This window comes from Primulina tabacum, chromosome 11 (assembly GCF_025594145.1).
Source record: "Primulina tabacum isolate GXHZ01 chromosome 11, ASM2559414v2, whole genome shotgun sequence".
In the NCBI taxonomy this organism is placed as follows: Eukaryota; Viridiplantae; Streptophyta; class Magnoliopsida; order Lamiales; family Gesneriaceae; genus Primulina; species Primulina tabacum.
Window position 1 is genome coordinate 18,719,881 of NC_134560.1, and position 16,956 is coordinate 18,736,836.

Below are 16,956 nucleotides of genomic sequence, written 5' to 3' on the forward strand. Positions count from 1 at the left end.
CGGGGCGACTTTTCCTATGAAAATCCTTGAAAAACCGAACACAAACCCTGCTGTTGAGAGTGTGTGAGATGGCTTCTGAGAGGAGGAGAGTGGGGGCTGGGGTTGGCGTGTAGAATGATGAAGAATAAAAGGAAGAATGGGCATAAATTGTTTAAAATATTAAAGTGCAGTGGTATAGGCCCAAAACCCTAGTGAAACAAGCTCATTAGGCCTAATATCACGCACGTAAAATACTTCGTTTAAATACGTTTTCAAAAATATTACCCGAGCCTTCAAAAAGTCTTCCATTTTGCTAAAAATCGACTATCGGTTTAAAATATGACTCGACGTGTAAAAATATCCTAAAAATACTCATTTTCCAAAATTCATAATAAATACATCATATATTAAATATTTAAAATAATTATTTAAATAAAAACATTTTCCTTAACTGTCCTCGATCTCCGTTCCTCGTTCGAGCATCTAATACTACTAAAAGACCTATTTTATGCAATCAAGTAAACCATGCTATATAATCGTAAAAATCATGTCATAATCATGAATTTAATGCATTTAAAACATTTAATTAACTATTTTACTAATACCCTAGATTTGCATACGGTCAGGTTATCTTTTTTGAATTTCTAGACCTTATATGATATTTGTCATTAAATGTATTCAATACGACCGTTGGGAACGAAAACTATATATAACTGATCGAATCAGTTGAAGAAAGTTGGTGAAACACACGAAACGAATAATTTACAATCTTCAATTAGTTGCGATATATTTCACGAGTATTTTCTCAAGTTTACAGATCGCACTGTCGGCTCTAAACTCAATGTATTTATTCGTAGCAATCAGGCTACCAGTTAGAGCGATTCAGTTAATTACTGTAAAAGTGTTAATAGACTAAGAGTTTTAGTTTGACTGTTTGTAAGACCAACTAAAGTGGAGTATTACAATCTGTTGTAATATATCATAGTCTTTTAGTAAAAACCTATCCTCATGATAGAAGAGGTGACGTAGGAGCATTTGAAATCTCCGAACATCTGTAAAAATTCGTGTGTTCATTTCAGTTTTACATTATACCATTATTCAGTATTCAATCTATATTTCAGTCTATTTCTGCACTATTATAAGTTGACTGATTTATATAAATTTCAGGATCAGTTCCTCAAAGAACTGGTTCATATTTAAAAAGGAAAAAAAATCCCGAGTTTTTATTCAACCATCCCCCCTTCTAAACACTCCAACTACCCTAATCGGTCCTATCAGTCTCCAATTCAAGAATGTGATCCCTTGGATTGGGAATATTAGAAGATTCCGCCATCTTCCAAATAACCAACTATCAAGAGCACCAAAAGCCCGAGATTTGATACCAACTGTAACAGGGGTTAAACAATGCAGCGGATGATTGCTAACATTTTTTTCAGCCCTTATGCGGGTACACTTTCACGCTCAAGCTTATCACCCTCTCACGTTTGATCACACTTGTTTTTTATTATATTTTCTTAATATAACTCATATTAGTCAAGTAAGCAATAAGAATAACAATGGCAAATGAGATTACCCGACATTCTACCTAACCTTGCACTAACACAATAGTTCACAGTACAAGGAAATAATCTACAAATGGCTTGCACACAAAAAGACCCAATACTCGTGTATCTCAAAGTCTCGTGCAACTCATTGATAATATAAACAAAATACAAGGCAACAATATCATATAAACTCAATTATCTACTCTTGGAACAGTCACCCGTCAAGCCCAACTGCTTTGTCTGGATAAGAACAATCCTAACTATTGTCAGATTGCATGCTTGTCCGCCTGCTACTAGTCCTAGAATTTTGCCAAGCATCCCAAAACGCCCACATAACTGCACAAATATCAGATTTAAGGCTTAAACGTATACAAGGCATTCACCAACTCGAGTTGACTTACTTGCACAGCCAAGTCCTAGTCTTCCAACACTTATATGCCTTTAGCACGCCCACCCAAATGTACCAGTTGTTTATACACTTAGCTAATCCAATCCAATGGAAGCCGCATGCACTCGGCAACATACCACAATGCTCCGCATAAATATCATGGCTCAGAAAAAACCTTAAGAGATTTTCTCGATGTCATGTTTCCCAACTTTCTTTAAAGATAGAAGATTCTTTATAGTTCTTGACCGTGGATCAAGAGGCCTTTATATGCATCATATGTGGTGTTTCATAATCTGCGTTGTTGATAGGGTGTTTGCTAATGAGTCCTATTGTAGTATGTGCAGCGGATACCCAATCACTATATATTACTCTTGGTAAACATCCCATCGATATCGTAGACGTAGTATGGAACACTGGAATATATGTTGAATTATTTGTATTGTGTATTCTTGTTGTTAGATTGCAGTAGGCATTTTTCAAGCCTATCCATTCTGTAATTATTTTCTTTGATTTATTGATGCGGTAGTAGCACAGAGTCAATGTAACATCCTGAGTTGAGCTGTATTTATTGTTGTCAAATACAAACTTGGAGGAATTTATCAGTAATGATGACGCACTAGAAATAATTGTGATAGCATAGCAGTTTTAGGAATACAAATTTTCTCATGTTTATCAGTTGAGATCCATTTTGTTAATCTATTGTTCTTTTGTCTTCCGAGTCTACCTCTCAACTTATAACTGACGTCTGAAATACTTCTGATTTTAATTATCGACCTAAAGTGGGATTTATTTTGTGCACGATAGTCGCATTTCAAACGAACGAATTCATTTCCTATAATGCAAGTAAATTAATCATATTTGGTGAGTCAAGACACGATACGCACGATTTTAACAATTGTTAGTTTAAATAACCTGAAACGACACTATATGTCATCTTTGAAAAATGAAAAGTACCCATCACCCGAATAATAAAATGACTTCTAAATCCGTTTCAAAACCCATCTAAGTTGAGAAAACTTTAGGCATAAACCATCAGTTAATATAACAATAGTTGCAGATATTAACCACAATCCAATAAATACGACTCCATTGTAAGTTTAAAGTACAAATATTGCGAAGTCCTCGTGGTTTTTAACGATAAACATGATTCCATCTTCACATCCTCTGGCATGTTCCCACAGCTATGCTCCTTCTGCCAGCGTCCTCTTTGATGTGCTTATATAGAGCACTGCATTATAAAGAATTTGAATCAACGTAGCTATTATAACAGTCGCATCAGTAATAAATCAATTCAATAAAATATCCTCTCGACCGATTCTTACCATTGTTCCCTCGAATAAAGGCATCCCCATATTTGTTTTTCAATTGACCATTGACGTATTCCTCTGTCTGTTCCATGGCAATGTTCATATATCCATCCAAACATGCAAGAATACCTGTTTAAGAAATTAATATACTTTTTGTATCCATCAAGTCAACCTTCACCAGAAATCGCAGAAAATTATGGACAGAACACACAACTTTAAAAGATGATGGAACACCATGTCAAAGTTCACAACTCATCACTAGAATAGGTATATCTAAACAAAGTTATATTGGTACTTCACGCCGCCACGAGAGAGATATATGCACTTTAAGCAGCTGTATGTTAAAGAATCTAATTAAATAGTGACTCGTTATTATGCCATTTAATGAGGACATATGACAAGTTAACAATACTGGCAAATCCATGGATTAAGAAGTGACTACGGATATCCTAATCTGTCAACGTGACAAACAGGAACATAGTTCAGGCTCAGCGACAACATAGAACTTCTAATCAGATAATAGAGATCCATTCATATTCACATTATAGCACAAAAAATATAAGATTTACACGCTCTCTAACAGTAGCAAGTACAAAAAATGGGTTACAATGAGAGCAATTGGCTGAGATATGTACAATACCGCATGGGGATCAAAAGGAAAGAGATAAAAATCTTCAAGAGAAGGACGCGTAGGATAGTGACTTGTTCATGTTCATGTTCATGTTCATATATCCATCTTGAATTTTTTGCCTGGTAACAAGATGACATGCTGGGAGGAAGTTTATGGTGTTTATCTATCAGCCCTTGAATGGGAAGGTACAAAGGGTCTGCACTATCCAACATTTACCCCACAGATTTGTGGTGGATCAACTGACAGATCAACAGCATTATTACCAAACTCTAAGCCTCAGTCATCTCTAAGTAAATTCCAAAACCACCAAGTCCCTCTAGTTCACTCTTCTCCCGTAATAAAGTACTAAATTAGACGCAGTTCCTAGATGTATAATCATTAGTACATCAAAATCACTGAAGATAGCAGCGCAGGTGCATTAATAACGAGCCTAAAAGTCTGAACATTACACCACTTTAGTTCAAAGAATCATCTTAACACACATCTATCCCCAAACTGTCAAACTAAAATTGGCCAGAGCCACAGTCAAAAATACGTTATCTTTCACAACCAACCATCTGTCTTTGACTTACAAAGTGATGAAAATTAATCACAATAGGCTTGAATTTTCCAGAACTTACTTTAATTCATTGTAATTGAATCTTGTACATACATAATCAAGGTTAAATTTATTTTCTTAATGTATTTGGAATTTTCCAGAACTTCTTTTATTATTGAAATTTTCTTATTTATGCACCACAAAAAACTGAGGTCCTAAGATAAATGGTGGATTAGCGCTCTGTCAAAGTGAGTTATTTAGCAGTAGCATAAAATGGTATCAATGAGACGAAGGTGGAATAATGTTGCCCCTCTGCCCCATCAACATTGCTGCCCCATGCGGAACCAAAGTTCCCATCATTATTTAAATTTGTTTTTGGCTTCATGGGAGCTAGCGTAGGAGTGTAAAATATTAGATAAGATCACTCCAATCTAACTCAACAGTATAACTGAAACAGTGCCACGCCAAGTAAATCAATAGGTATGAAGCAGGGGCAGGTTAATATGTGGGCAAAGGGGGGACAGATGCCCTGCAGACACATTTGACTCTATTGTTGGGACATCGTATTCTCGCACCCAAGACGCAGCGGAAGTTTAAAATTTTTGTTCTTGGGCGTCGTGTGTTTAAAAACATACATAGGATGTTTAGAATTATACCTTTGCGTTCTTAACGCTGGACTACAAACTATTCCGTTTTTAGGCGGATACAGTCTTTCTTGTAAATCCCTACGAACGAATCTTCTCTTTTGATCGCCTAATTAGGTCCACGATCAGAAACTGAATTCTTCGTTTGGTTTGTACTAGAAAATCCAAACGATTTGTGCGTTGAGACCGTGCACTCCGAATTTCCAAAATCCGGTGACGGTGTAGCGTCGTCGGCGCGGTGGTGGAAGGAAAAATCACTTGGTCAAAATTTTGCCAATCTTTTGAAAGTATGGCCGAGAGATCATTGTTCATAAACATGGATTTTGGCTAATTTATTGTTAACCAATAATTAACAATTAATTATTGATTTTAATCAACAATTTAAACAAATCAATTTGCCAAAATTCCTTCCCACAATTCTATGTGTTGGCCGTGACTTCCAAGGGAGAAAAAGGAAGGAATTTTCTTGTGTTTTGTGTGAAGAATAATTCATCATCCAACAATGAGCCCTAATGGTGTATTTATAGAGTGAGACTCCTAATCTAATTAGGAGTCCATCTCCCACAAATACTCTAATAATTTCATTATATTTAAACTATCATATAATTAATATAAAATGTATTTATTAACCTTTAATAATACATGATATAATAATATTATATACACATATTTTATATCACCATATAAAATTTATACATGTATATTAATTAAATTAAATAACCATTATTTAATTAAAAAATTAACTCCTTGATTAATTTAATTCTAGACTCCTCTAGAACATATATGAGAATTTGTGCATGTTATTAGTCACCACTACTAGCACAATCATTTAATTAGTAATTCTCAATTCACTAAATAAATGATTTCGAACTCATTATAACCCCGATCGATGATCCGAGAATGCCGATGTGTCAAGGATACAAATCTTGTTCATATAATGAAAATCGAAAATTTCGAAGATCAAAATTTTCATTTGCCAAATTTAGAACTTACCATATATGGCTGTTACCATATTTGGCAGCTACCAATTTAAGAGAACTCCTTCACAAAACAAATAGTTCCACTCTCCTTCCTTATTTAGCAATCATGCTAACTTCCACTTCTTTCATCCTATGGAATAAGCTCATAAACTCCTTTATAAGCTTCTTGTTTGATCTCCATCAAACTATATTCGCCAAATTCCAACTTCTTGAAATTTGACTATCTCAACGGGAACACAGAATCCGATACTTGTGTGACCCTCAATGGTTCAGGGATACAGCTAGCCGTGGGTTCACATCTCCATGTGATTCGGAATAACATTTATTCTTATTCGGGATTACCCTAGTTAACCCCATTCTTTTCATCAACTCCTTGATCAAGAATGTCAGAACTAATTTCTGATTGCACCCATCGGACCATGGTAAGAGCGTCTAGTAGCATCGCCCCATGATCCCCTAGGTATCACTGATAGTGCCTGCAAGAACCTTTAGTCATGGTTAGCGTGCAGTACGGTCCCTTCAACACATATATCCCGTTCGAATCTGCAACCATTGGTATATCGAGAGTTGCATATGGTTTCGATAACGATGGGATTTATCTTTGAGTACTAATAGTGGCATGGTATGTGCAACTAGGAAAACATCTTTCCCTAAAGCAAATTTCTTGCTCTGGCCAGAAACTCCTTGCACTATTAACTCATCAGATCACATAGGATATCTTCACCCGTAGGCGAACGGTGAATCCCCGACTACAATGCATTTGCTCCTATGTATTTCGAAACTACACCCAACCTCGTCACCTGATGACCCTCGATGGAGTCGATAAACGGATCAAAGTGCATGCTAGTACGTATAGCCCCTACATTGTCCCGGGTCAAAGGACTAATGGTGTACAACCATAACTACGGACTATTCCACTCGATAAGTGGGAACCACTTGGATAGTCTGAGGGAGGGTTGTTCAGTGCATCATCATATGATCACCCATCTGTGTGAATGGACATCTCCATGCCCTTGCCAATGAAACATGGCGTTTACACCACAGATGCTAGTCTCGAGCTCGAGTGACCTTTATCCTTGTTTTAGGCGGCTGAATCGACTAGGAACCTGTTTAGAATATACGGTACGCTTCCTAATGAGTTTCATGATCTTATGTTGAGACGCAGACCTCATGGTACGTATTGTATATTCAAGGACTTTATCTATGCAGCTTGCATGGGTATACAGATAAAGTATAATGCCATAATCGAATAAAATCGTAAAATATTATTAAAATAAAGATTGTTTTACATTAGAGTCAATAAAGCCCAAGCCACAAGTTGGCTTGCCGGACACCTACTCTAACAATCTCTCACTTGCCCTATAGCCAACTACCCATAGATCTTAGACCCATTGTTTCGCGATGCTTCTCAAACAATGATCCTGGCATGGGCTTTGTCAGTGGATCAGCAACGTTATTTGCAGAGTCGACTCTCTACCGATATGTCTCCTCTTCCCACAATGTCCCGGATTATGTGGAACTTCCTCAGTATATGTTTGGATCACTGATGAGACATCGGTTCCTTCGCTTGCGCTACGGCACCGGAGTTGTCACAGTAGATCGGGATTGGATCAACTATTTGAGGAATGACACCCAACTCTTAGGCGAAATTCCTCATCCAAACACCCTCTTTTGCAGCAGCCGATGCAGCTATGTATTCGGCCTCAGTGGTTGAATCCGCTGTGGTGTCTTGCTTGAAACTCTTCCAAGAGGCAGCACCACCATTGAGCTTGAATACAAATCCAGAGGTCGATTTCGAATCATCCACGTCTGATTGGAAACTAGAATCAATGTAGCCCTCCAATTTTAGTTCTCCACTCCCGTATACCAAGAACAAATTCTTAGTTCTTCTCAAGTACTTAAGAATGTCCTTTACTGCTTTCCAATGCAGTAGATCGGGATTCGACTTATATCAGCTTGCAACCCTCAGTGCATATGCCACATCAGGTCGAATAGATATCATACCATACATAATATGGCCTATGGCAGACGCATATGGAATGCAGCTCATGGTTTCTATCTCTTCATTAGTCTTAGGGCACATAAACTTGGATAGATTCACACCATGAGACATTGAGAGATATCCTCTCATGGACTCCTCCATAGAGAATCTCCTCAGTATGATATCGATATATGTGGATTGGGTGAGCCCTAGCATCCTTTTGATCTATCCCTATAGATCTGTATTTCTAATACATATGATGCTTCACCCATATCCTTCATGGAGAACTTATCAGCTAACCATACTTTAGCTGACTGCAACATCCCTACATCATTCTCAATGAGTAGTATGTTATCAACATAAAGTACTAGGAATGTCACTACACTCCCACTATCCTTCTTATATACACAAGGTTCCTCAGGAGTTTTGGCAAAATCAAACTCTTTGATAGTGATGTCAAATTTGAGGTTCCAGCTCCTTAATGCCTGTTTGAGTCCATAAATGGATCTCTGAAGTTTGCATACTTTATGCTCACTTCCTACTGATGTGAATTCTTCAGGTTGAGCTTAATCTCCCCATTACGGAAAGATGGCTTCACATCCATCTGTCATATTTCATATTCATACCATGCTGCTATGGCTAGCAATATCCTAATAGACTTGAACATTGCGACTGGAGAAAGGTTTCCTCATAGTCAACACCTTGCCTTTGAGTATATCCTTTTGCTACCAATCTAGCTTTGAAGGTCACCACCTTCCCATTCGCTCCAAGTTTTCTTTTGTAAATCAATTTGCATCCTATGGGAACAATTCCCTCAGGTGGATCCACTAAGGACCATACTTGGTTCGAATACATGGAGTCCATCTCGGATTGCATGGCTTCAAGCCATCTAGATGAATCGGCATCAGACAATGCTTCCTTGAAATTTCTTGGATCACATCCAGGAATGGGCTCACCTTGGCCCTCTTCAAGAAGCAGACTCAACCTATTAGGCGGCCTCGAGATCCTTTCGGATCTTCTAAGAGCTTGTGTTTCTTTAATTGGATGTTGGGGTGTGGATTCTACTACTTGTGTAGTTGGTGGTTCTCGAATCTCATCGAGTTCTATCATCTTGCCTTTTCTATCCAATAAAAACTCCTTCTCTAAGAAGGTGGCATTCCTTGAAACAAACCCCTTTGTTTCACTAGGATAAATAGAAGTAATATCCAACAGAGTTACTTGAATATCCCACAAAGTATCACAAATTGGCTCTACTATCCAATTTGTCTCCCACTGCCTGCTTCACGTAAGCAAGGCATCCCCATATTCTTAGATAAGAATATTTGGGCAGCTTTCCCATCCATATCTCAAATGGAGTTTTATCCACTGCCTTTGTATGGACTTGATTCAACAATATTGCCGCTGTTTCAAGCGCATATCCTCACAGGGATGGCGGCAACTCAGTGAATCCCATCATAAATCGGACAATGTCCATCAATGTCCGATTATGACGTTTTGACACACCTCAACTAGGGTGTAGCAGGCGGAGTCCACTGTGAGAGAATCTCATTCTCTTTAAGGTAGTCTTGAAACTCAGTACTCAAGTATTCTCCACCTCGATCTAATCGAAGTGTTTTAATATTCTTTCCTAATTGTTTCCCTACTTCTGCTCTGAATTCTTTGAACTTTTCAAAGGCTTCAGACTTGTATTTCATTAAATACACATACCCAAACCTCGAATGGTCATAGGTAAAAGTAATGAAGTAGATATGGCCAAATCTCGTGCTAACACTTAGCGGGCCATACACATTTGTATGGATCAAATCCAACAGATCATGTGCACGTTCCATTTTCCCTAGGAAAGGGGCCTTGGTCATTTTTCCTTTCAGACAGGACTCACACGTCTCTTAGAGAGTTTATGTCTGATGAGTCAAACATGCCCTCTCCCACTAGCTTGTGGATCCTTCTTTGGGAAATATGTCCTAGCCTAACGTGTCACAATTGTGCTTAGTTTAGACTATCTTGTTTTCTTTTGGTTGTTGTTGAAATTATGTTTACTTGGACATTCACTTATCATTGCCAAAACATTTCTGGCCCAGATAATTTCTTATGTCCACACTTCTTGCAGTGAAATACACATGTTCTAAATTATCGGGTCTTGTCAAATTCCAGACCCACCACCTTCTCATTAGGCCCAATCATACTTACACCATGCTCATGGGCAAGAGCCCCATCTTGTATGCGTGTAGTCATGTGTTCCTTGAAAGTGACGTGCATCATTATGCGAGTTTCATGCACTATGCAACTCTTGCATGTGTATTTGAATGTCAACAGCATTCAAAAATTTCTCAAACTGTCTCTACAGTTCATTTGACATAGAAGCGAGCATATTACACTTTAGCTTGCATCCTATGGTCCTACCATCTTGCATGCTTTGTCAGTTCAGCAAGACTGACATTAGTGTATATGCTATTTTCTCCGAATTTAGAACAATTTTCTCAGCCAATCTTGAAAATTAGTGTTCGGTTAGCTTGTTTTAATGATAGAAATGGATTACGTGACGAAATCGTAAATATACTGATATGGAAACAGAATAAACGTTACCGACTATTTTAAAATATTTTGTAAGACGTAAAATATGGACTTTTGTTTTTACGAATTGCCTCCCACTATTTTGGCATTTTCACCACCCTCTGATGAAAAACGGGAAATTCAATTTCCTTAATGAGTACGCAAGTCCCAATTGCGAAATTATGATCCCGAATAATATAAGCCAATCATAACTTCCAAAAGGTAGAGCCCAATTGCAACTCCTTGCAACCCTTACGTAATTTTGCCTCACGTTTGAGGAGGGTCCAATAATATGATCTCCTTTCTCTTCACGTGTCGAGCCCGGCCCATCAATGTTGAACCTTAATGGACGGCCGCCATAAGATCCCCCAATAATATCAGCCGAAGTCATGGGAGTTCCACGTAGTTCACATCAAATATGTCAGTGGAAGTCACAGCTTTCCGGCGTCCAGACCTCCCCAATAATATGAGCCAGAGACTGACTGCGAGTAGCGTTCATCATGCAACCACCGTTGATGGAAGGCAAGGAATTATTAAACTTTCTTTTAATTATCCTTTTAATGGGCTTGATTTAAATTTTGGATCTCATCCAAAATGGGGGATTTTAATTTTAAAATTGTCTCATCATTAATTTTAAAAACTCGTGCCATGATTGTTTGTATGATTGCCGAATTCATGCAACTCTTGTTATTATATAATAACGCATATACTGATTATTTATAATATATCACATACATCATAAATAATAAAGGATGATCGATAACCGAGAGCTAATTGATCCGTACGAGCCACATACGGATCCATGTCCATAACCTAGGTAAATGCAGGGATGCAAATGCAATATTATATAAGCTTCCAATATTTTACATGTCTTCGATCTTCAAAACTCTTTCCGAAGATCGGGCCCACCGTCTTCAAATCTTGATCTCCCACTAATTCTAATATTTACATTAAATATCCATGGCACATTGGGATACAAATTTAGGGGGTGGGGAACGAACCATAAACCAGGTCCACTTTTAATTATCAAATAATCAAAAAATTACAACACGTAAAATATCCTAACATTCACCTAGCACATTGATCATGGCTCTCGATCATCCTTTTAACATATAATATCATATATTATATAAATCCGATAATATCACATATTATCAATAAATCGTGTATCTCATAAATTATCAGTAACCGCCATAATTATCAAATTAAATAAACACTTTTATTTAATTTCAAATAATTAAATTTCTTGTAAAACACCTTTTACCATAAATAATTAAAATCATACTTCAATTATTTATTTTGTAAGAAATTGATTTTATAAAAATTGTTGTAGGGGTAAAATCGTCCGTATTTTCACAAAATATCAATTTAACCCAAAATTTTAAAAAATCAGAAAATCGCCCTTGGCCCAAACAATTCAAGCCCACGACCCAACACGGTGCCCGAGACGTTCCCAGGTACCCGCCCGCGCCGCCCGCCCAATGCCCGATCCGAACGGGCGGTGGCGGGCGCGCTGTGTGCTGGCCGCGCGCACAGGAGAGCAAGTCGGGCGCGCACGCCCTGCAGCACCGCGGGCGCGCGCTGTGCGCACGCCGCGCGGCCAGTTTCGAGCAGACCCAAAAATAATTTTTTTTTTTAAACAGATTTTTCAAAAATAATTTTTAGGGGCGTTTTTCATAAAAATTCTTACGCGGTTAGAAATAATAAACTCAACACAATTTAATTAAAACACACGATTGAGAATAACCTGGCTCTGATACCACTGTTGAGACATCGTATTCTCGCACTCAAGACGCAACGGAAGTTTAAAATTTTTGTTCTTGGGCGTCGTGTGTTTAAAAACATACATAGGATGTTTAGAATTATACCTTTGCGTTCTTAACGCTAGATTCCAAACTATTCCGTTTTTAGGCGGATATAGTCCTTCTTGTAAATCCCTACGAACGAATCTTCTCCTTTGATCGCCTAATTAGGTCCACGATCAGAAACTGAATTCCTCGTTTGGTTTGCACTAGAAAATCCAAACGATTTGTGCGTTCAGACTGTGCACTCCGAATTTCCAAAATCCGGTGACGGTGTAGCGTCGTCGGCGCGGTGGTGGAAGGAAAAATCACTTGGCCAAAATTTTCCCAATCTTTTGAAAGTATGGCCGAGAGATCATTGTTCATAAACATGTATTTTGGCTAATTTATTGTTAACCAATAATTAACAATTAATTATTGATTTTAATCAACAATTTAAACAAATCAATTTGCCAAAATTCCTTCCCACAATTCTATGTGTTGGCCGTGACTTCCAAGGGAGAAAAAGGAAGGAATTTTCTTGTGTTTTGTGTGAAGAATAATTCATCATCCAACAATGAGCCCTAATAGTGTATTTATAGAGTGAGACTCCTAATCTAATTAGGAGTCCATCTCCCACAAGGACTCTAATAATTCATTATATTTAAACTTTCATATAATTAATATATAATGCATTTATTAACCTTTAATAATACATGATATAATAATATTATATACACATATTTTATATCACCATATAAAATTTATACATGTATATTAATTAAATTAAATAACCATTATTTAATTAAAAAATTAACTCCTTGGTTAATTTAATTCTAGACTCCTCTAGAACATATGAGAATTTGTGCATGTTAGTAGTCACCACTACTAGCACAATCATTTAATTAGTAAATTCTCAATTCACTAAATAAATGATTTCGAACTCATTATAACCCCGATCGACAATCCGAGAGCGCCGATGTGTCAAGGATACAAATCTTGTTCAAATAATGAAAATCGAAAATTTCGAAGATCAAAATTTTCATTTGCCAAATTTAGAACATACCATATATGGCAGTTATAATATTTGGCAGCTACCAGTTTTAATGAACTCATTCACAAAACAGGCAGTTCCACTCTCCTTCCTTATTTAGCAATCATGCTAACTTCCACTTCTTTCATCCTATGGAATCAGTTCATAAACTCTTTTATAATCTTCTTGTTTGATCTCCATCAAACTATAGTCGCCAAATTCCAACTCGTTGAATTTGACTATCTCAACGGGAACACAGAATCCGATACTTGTGTGACCCTCAATGGTTCAGGGATACAACTAGCCGTGGGTTCACATCTCCATGTGATTCAAAATAACATTTATTCTTATTTGGGTTTACCCTAGTTAACCCCATTCTTTTTATCAACTCCTTGATCGAGAATGTCAGAACTAATTTCTGATTGCACCAATCAGACCATGGTAAGAGCGTCTAGTAGCATCGCCCCATGATCCCCTAGGTATCACTGATAGTGCCTACAAGAACCTTCAGTCATGGTTAGCGTACAGTACGGTCCCTTCAACACATATATCCCGATCGAATCTGCAACCATTGGTATATCGAGAGTTGCATATGAATTCGATAACGATGTGATTTATCTTTGAGTACTAATAGTGGCATGGTATGTGCAACTAGGAAAACACCTTTCCCTAAAGTACATTTCTTGCTCTGGCAAGAGACTCCTTGCACTATTAACTCATCAGATCACATAGGATATCTTCACCCGTAGGCGAACGGTGAATCCCCGACTACAATGCATTTGCTCCTACCTATTTCGAAACTACACCCAACCTCGTTACCTGATGACCCTCGATGGAGTCGGTAAACGGATCAAAGTGCATGCTAGTACGTATAGCCCCTACATTGTCCCGGGTCAAAGGACTAATGGTGTACAACCATAACCGCGGACTATTCCACTCGATAAGTGGGAACCACTTGGATAGTGCGAGGGAGGGTTGTTCAGTACATCATCATATGATCACCCATCTTTGTGAATGGACATCTCCATGCCCTTGCCAATGAAACATGGCGTTTACACCACAAATGTTAGTCTCGAGCTCGAGCAACCTTTATCCTTGTTTTAGGCGGCTGAATCGACTAGGAACCTGTTTAGAATATACGGTACGCTTTCTAATGAGTTTCATGATCTTACGTTGAGACGCTGACCTCATGGTACCTATTGTATATTCAAGGACTTTATCTATACAGCTTGCATGGGTATACAAATAAAGTAGAATGCCATAATCGAATAAAATCGTAGTCAATAAAGCCCAAGCCACAAGTTGGCTTGCCGGGCACCTACTCTAACATCTATTTCATTAAAATTAAGCCCGAAATTGAAGAGGACCAAATTCTATATCAAATATTTCATTTGGAAATATTGTTCAATCTTTAATGAGGATTCATTTTATGGAAATCAACCAATTTCTTCCAAAATTTATGAACTAATGAGATCATATAACCTTTCTTCGGACTAAACTTGTAAAAACATCAATTTGCAATAAAAATATAAGATGAATCTGTATATGATACTATGGTTATTCATATTTAGAAATATGTTGGTATTGCTATTGAAATAGATTTCAAGTGTTGCAGTTTGAAGAATTGTATGTCACATTAATAAATTTTATTGTACATTTTTAGTGCACTTTATTTTCATTAAATAAATTAATATAATATGTAGCATATTATTTATAAGTTTGTAGTATTATATTTGAAATTCAAAATAAAATTTTGTCCAGCATATAAAAAGTTAAAAAATTTCTGGTAATGATGTATGCAGAAAAAATACCATTATAATAAAAGTTTACAACGGAAAAACAAGGAAAAGGCAAAATAAACTTAGAGGTGACTCACCTCGATAATCAACCCCTGAATTTAATTTGACAACAACAGGTCGCCCACGTATTGATTTGAGGAAATCAGATGGAGTTTTAGTGGTTGATGCTTTCTCTGCTGCTCCGCTCATTTTTCAGATTGATCTCCTTGTGAACAGGAAAAAACACAATTAACAACCATGAGAAAAGTGTATTTTTTAGAATATTTTCTGTCGAGTGACGACTCAACAGATGAAGATGATGTAAGAAAGACTGACACGTTCGGAAGACAAACGAACTCACTAACAGCCCAATCAATCAATTTTTTTAAGGCTTAAAAATATCATTTCCAAGAAAATACGAGATCTAAAAACAAGGCAGTGCATAGCAGATATTCATGTGTTCCCCTTAACGCCAGTTATGATAGAGGGCATGATATACTTTATTATCATCAAGATAATTGACAGAATTCCCTGACATCCATTGAAGAAGAAAATGCTTTCATGAAGATCGTTATCTCAACATATATGATATAAGACAAAGCAGCAAAAATAAAACCCATAAAACCCAGATGTGATTTTTTTATAATCTTAAAAAAAATTAAAAACACAGAAAGAAAGATCTTTCCAGTATTCTCCTTTCTGCCAAATGAATGCCAACACAAATGTAAGAATGGAAATAAAACTGGTAATCGAAACAAAATCATTGATAATTTTCAATTAAACACATGAAAAAGCTACAAAATTGTAGTTTTTTCACACGAGGGCTTACAGGTCAACACATTATCTAGACTTCACGTGAACATATATCTTGTCAGTCAAAACTCTCCCAAGTTTTCAACTTTGCTCAAACAAGGGGAACCAGTGGGAGCAGTAGCCGATAAAGTTGTACTGCATATTTTCGCTTAACTTTCCAGGTTCCACACAACAATTCTCGCTCTCCCCATATATCGAACTACCCGACATTCAAATCAAATGCTTCACCAAATTCTAACAGACAATGACCTAATCTTGCTCTATCAAGCACTTCCGTAAATCAAATCAAGCCCTTCCGTAAATCAAATCAACAATGTGTACGAACACGCAGTTGTCAAATTGCCAGATATTGCTAATCCCCAATCAGCTAGCTGCCTTAGGGTTTTGGGGAAATTGGGGTTAGACGTGGCCATATGCGCACGATACTGAAGTATCCATGAACTCAATAGATTGACCCAATCCAAACCATCAAATTAAGTAACATTACGAACGCAGATGATAAATCCTAAAGAATCAATCACAAAAAAAATTTAAAAAAAAATTTAAAAAAAACTAATCACTATGCTTGAATTACGCGTGGTATAAAACTTGGAAACGAGAATTTTGATGGGAAAGAGCTAACCTTTCGATCTTCAAAGCCGAGATTGAACAACGAATCTTCAAAAGTTACGAGAGAATCGGATTTTAAGCTGACTAGAAAACTTGCTTAAAAGCTATAACGTTAAACCCTGCCCGGCCAGGACATCGGGTTATATTATGAGGGATTTTATAAATCCTCTAATCAAATTTGGCTTTAAATAATTTAATTAAATTAATTGAATTACCTTTCTTAATATGTTTTCATTCCAAACATATTAATTAACCCTTTTACAATAAGGTCCAAAAATAAGACGACGTGATACAATTGCATGTAAATCTAGAAAAAATGAGAAATAGCTAATTAAATTATTTTAATTACTTAAATTGATTATGTTTGATATGTTTATGTGGTTTTGAAGTAGTTTCTACT

The 16,956-nt window shown here is 36.9% G+C and overlaps 1 protein-coding gene across 1 annotated transcript; it reads right to left on the bottom strand.

Annotated features, from left to right (window-relative positions):
- Positions 1-2,914: 2,914 nt before the first annotated feature.
- LOC142519402 (sm-like protein LSM36B) lies at positions 2,915-16,711 on the bottom strand. Its single transcript, XM_075622406.1, has 4 exons — positions 16,570-16,711; positions 15,233-15,360; positions 3,234-3,347; positions 2,915-3,139 (listed from the first exon to the last, which is right to left on the bottom strand). The coding sequence occupies exons 2-4, from the start codon at positions 15,342-15,344 to the stop codon at positions 3,093-3,095; spliced, it is 273 nt and encodes a 90-aa protein (XP_075478521.1). The 5' UTR covers positions 15,345-15,360; positions 16,570-16,711; the 3' UTR covers positions 2,915-3,092.
- Between the last annotated feature and the right edge of the window lie 245 nt (positions 16,712-16,956).

What these genes read in the sequence shown, in the direction of transcription:
- LOC142519402 (XM_075622406.1), bottom strand. Translation starts at nt 15,344, where the DNA reads ATGAGCGGAGCAGCAGAGAAAGCATCAACCACTAAAACTCCATCTGAT. An exon ending in TTCAGGGGTTGATTATCGAG is followed by an intron (nt 3,348 to 15,232) that starts GTGAGTCACCTC and finishes TTTCTTAAACAG; the next exon opens with GTATTCTTGCATGTTTGGAT. An exon ending in CTTTATTCGAGGGAACAATG is followed by an intron (nt 3,140 to 3,233) that starts GTAAGAATCGGT and finishes TTTATAATGCAG; the next exon opens with TGCTCTATATAAGCACATCA.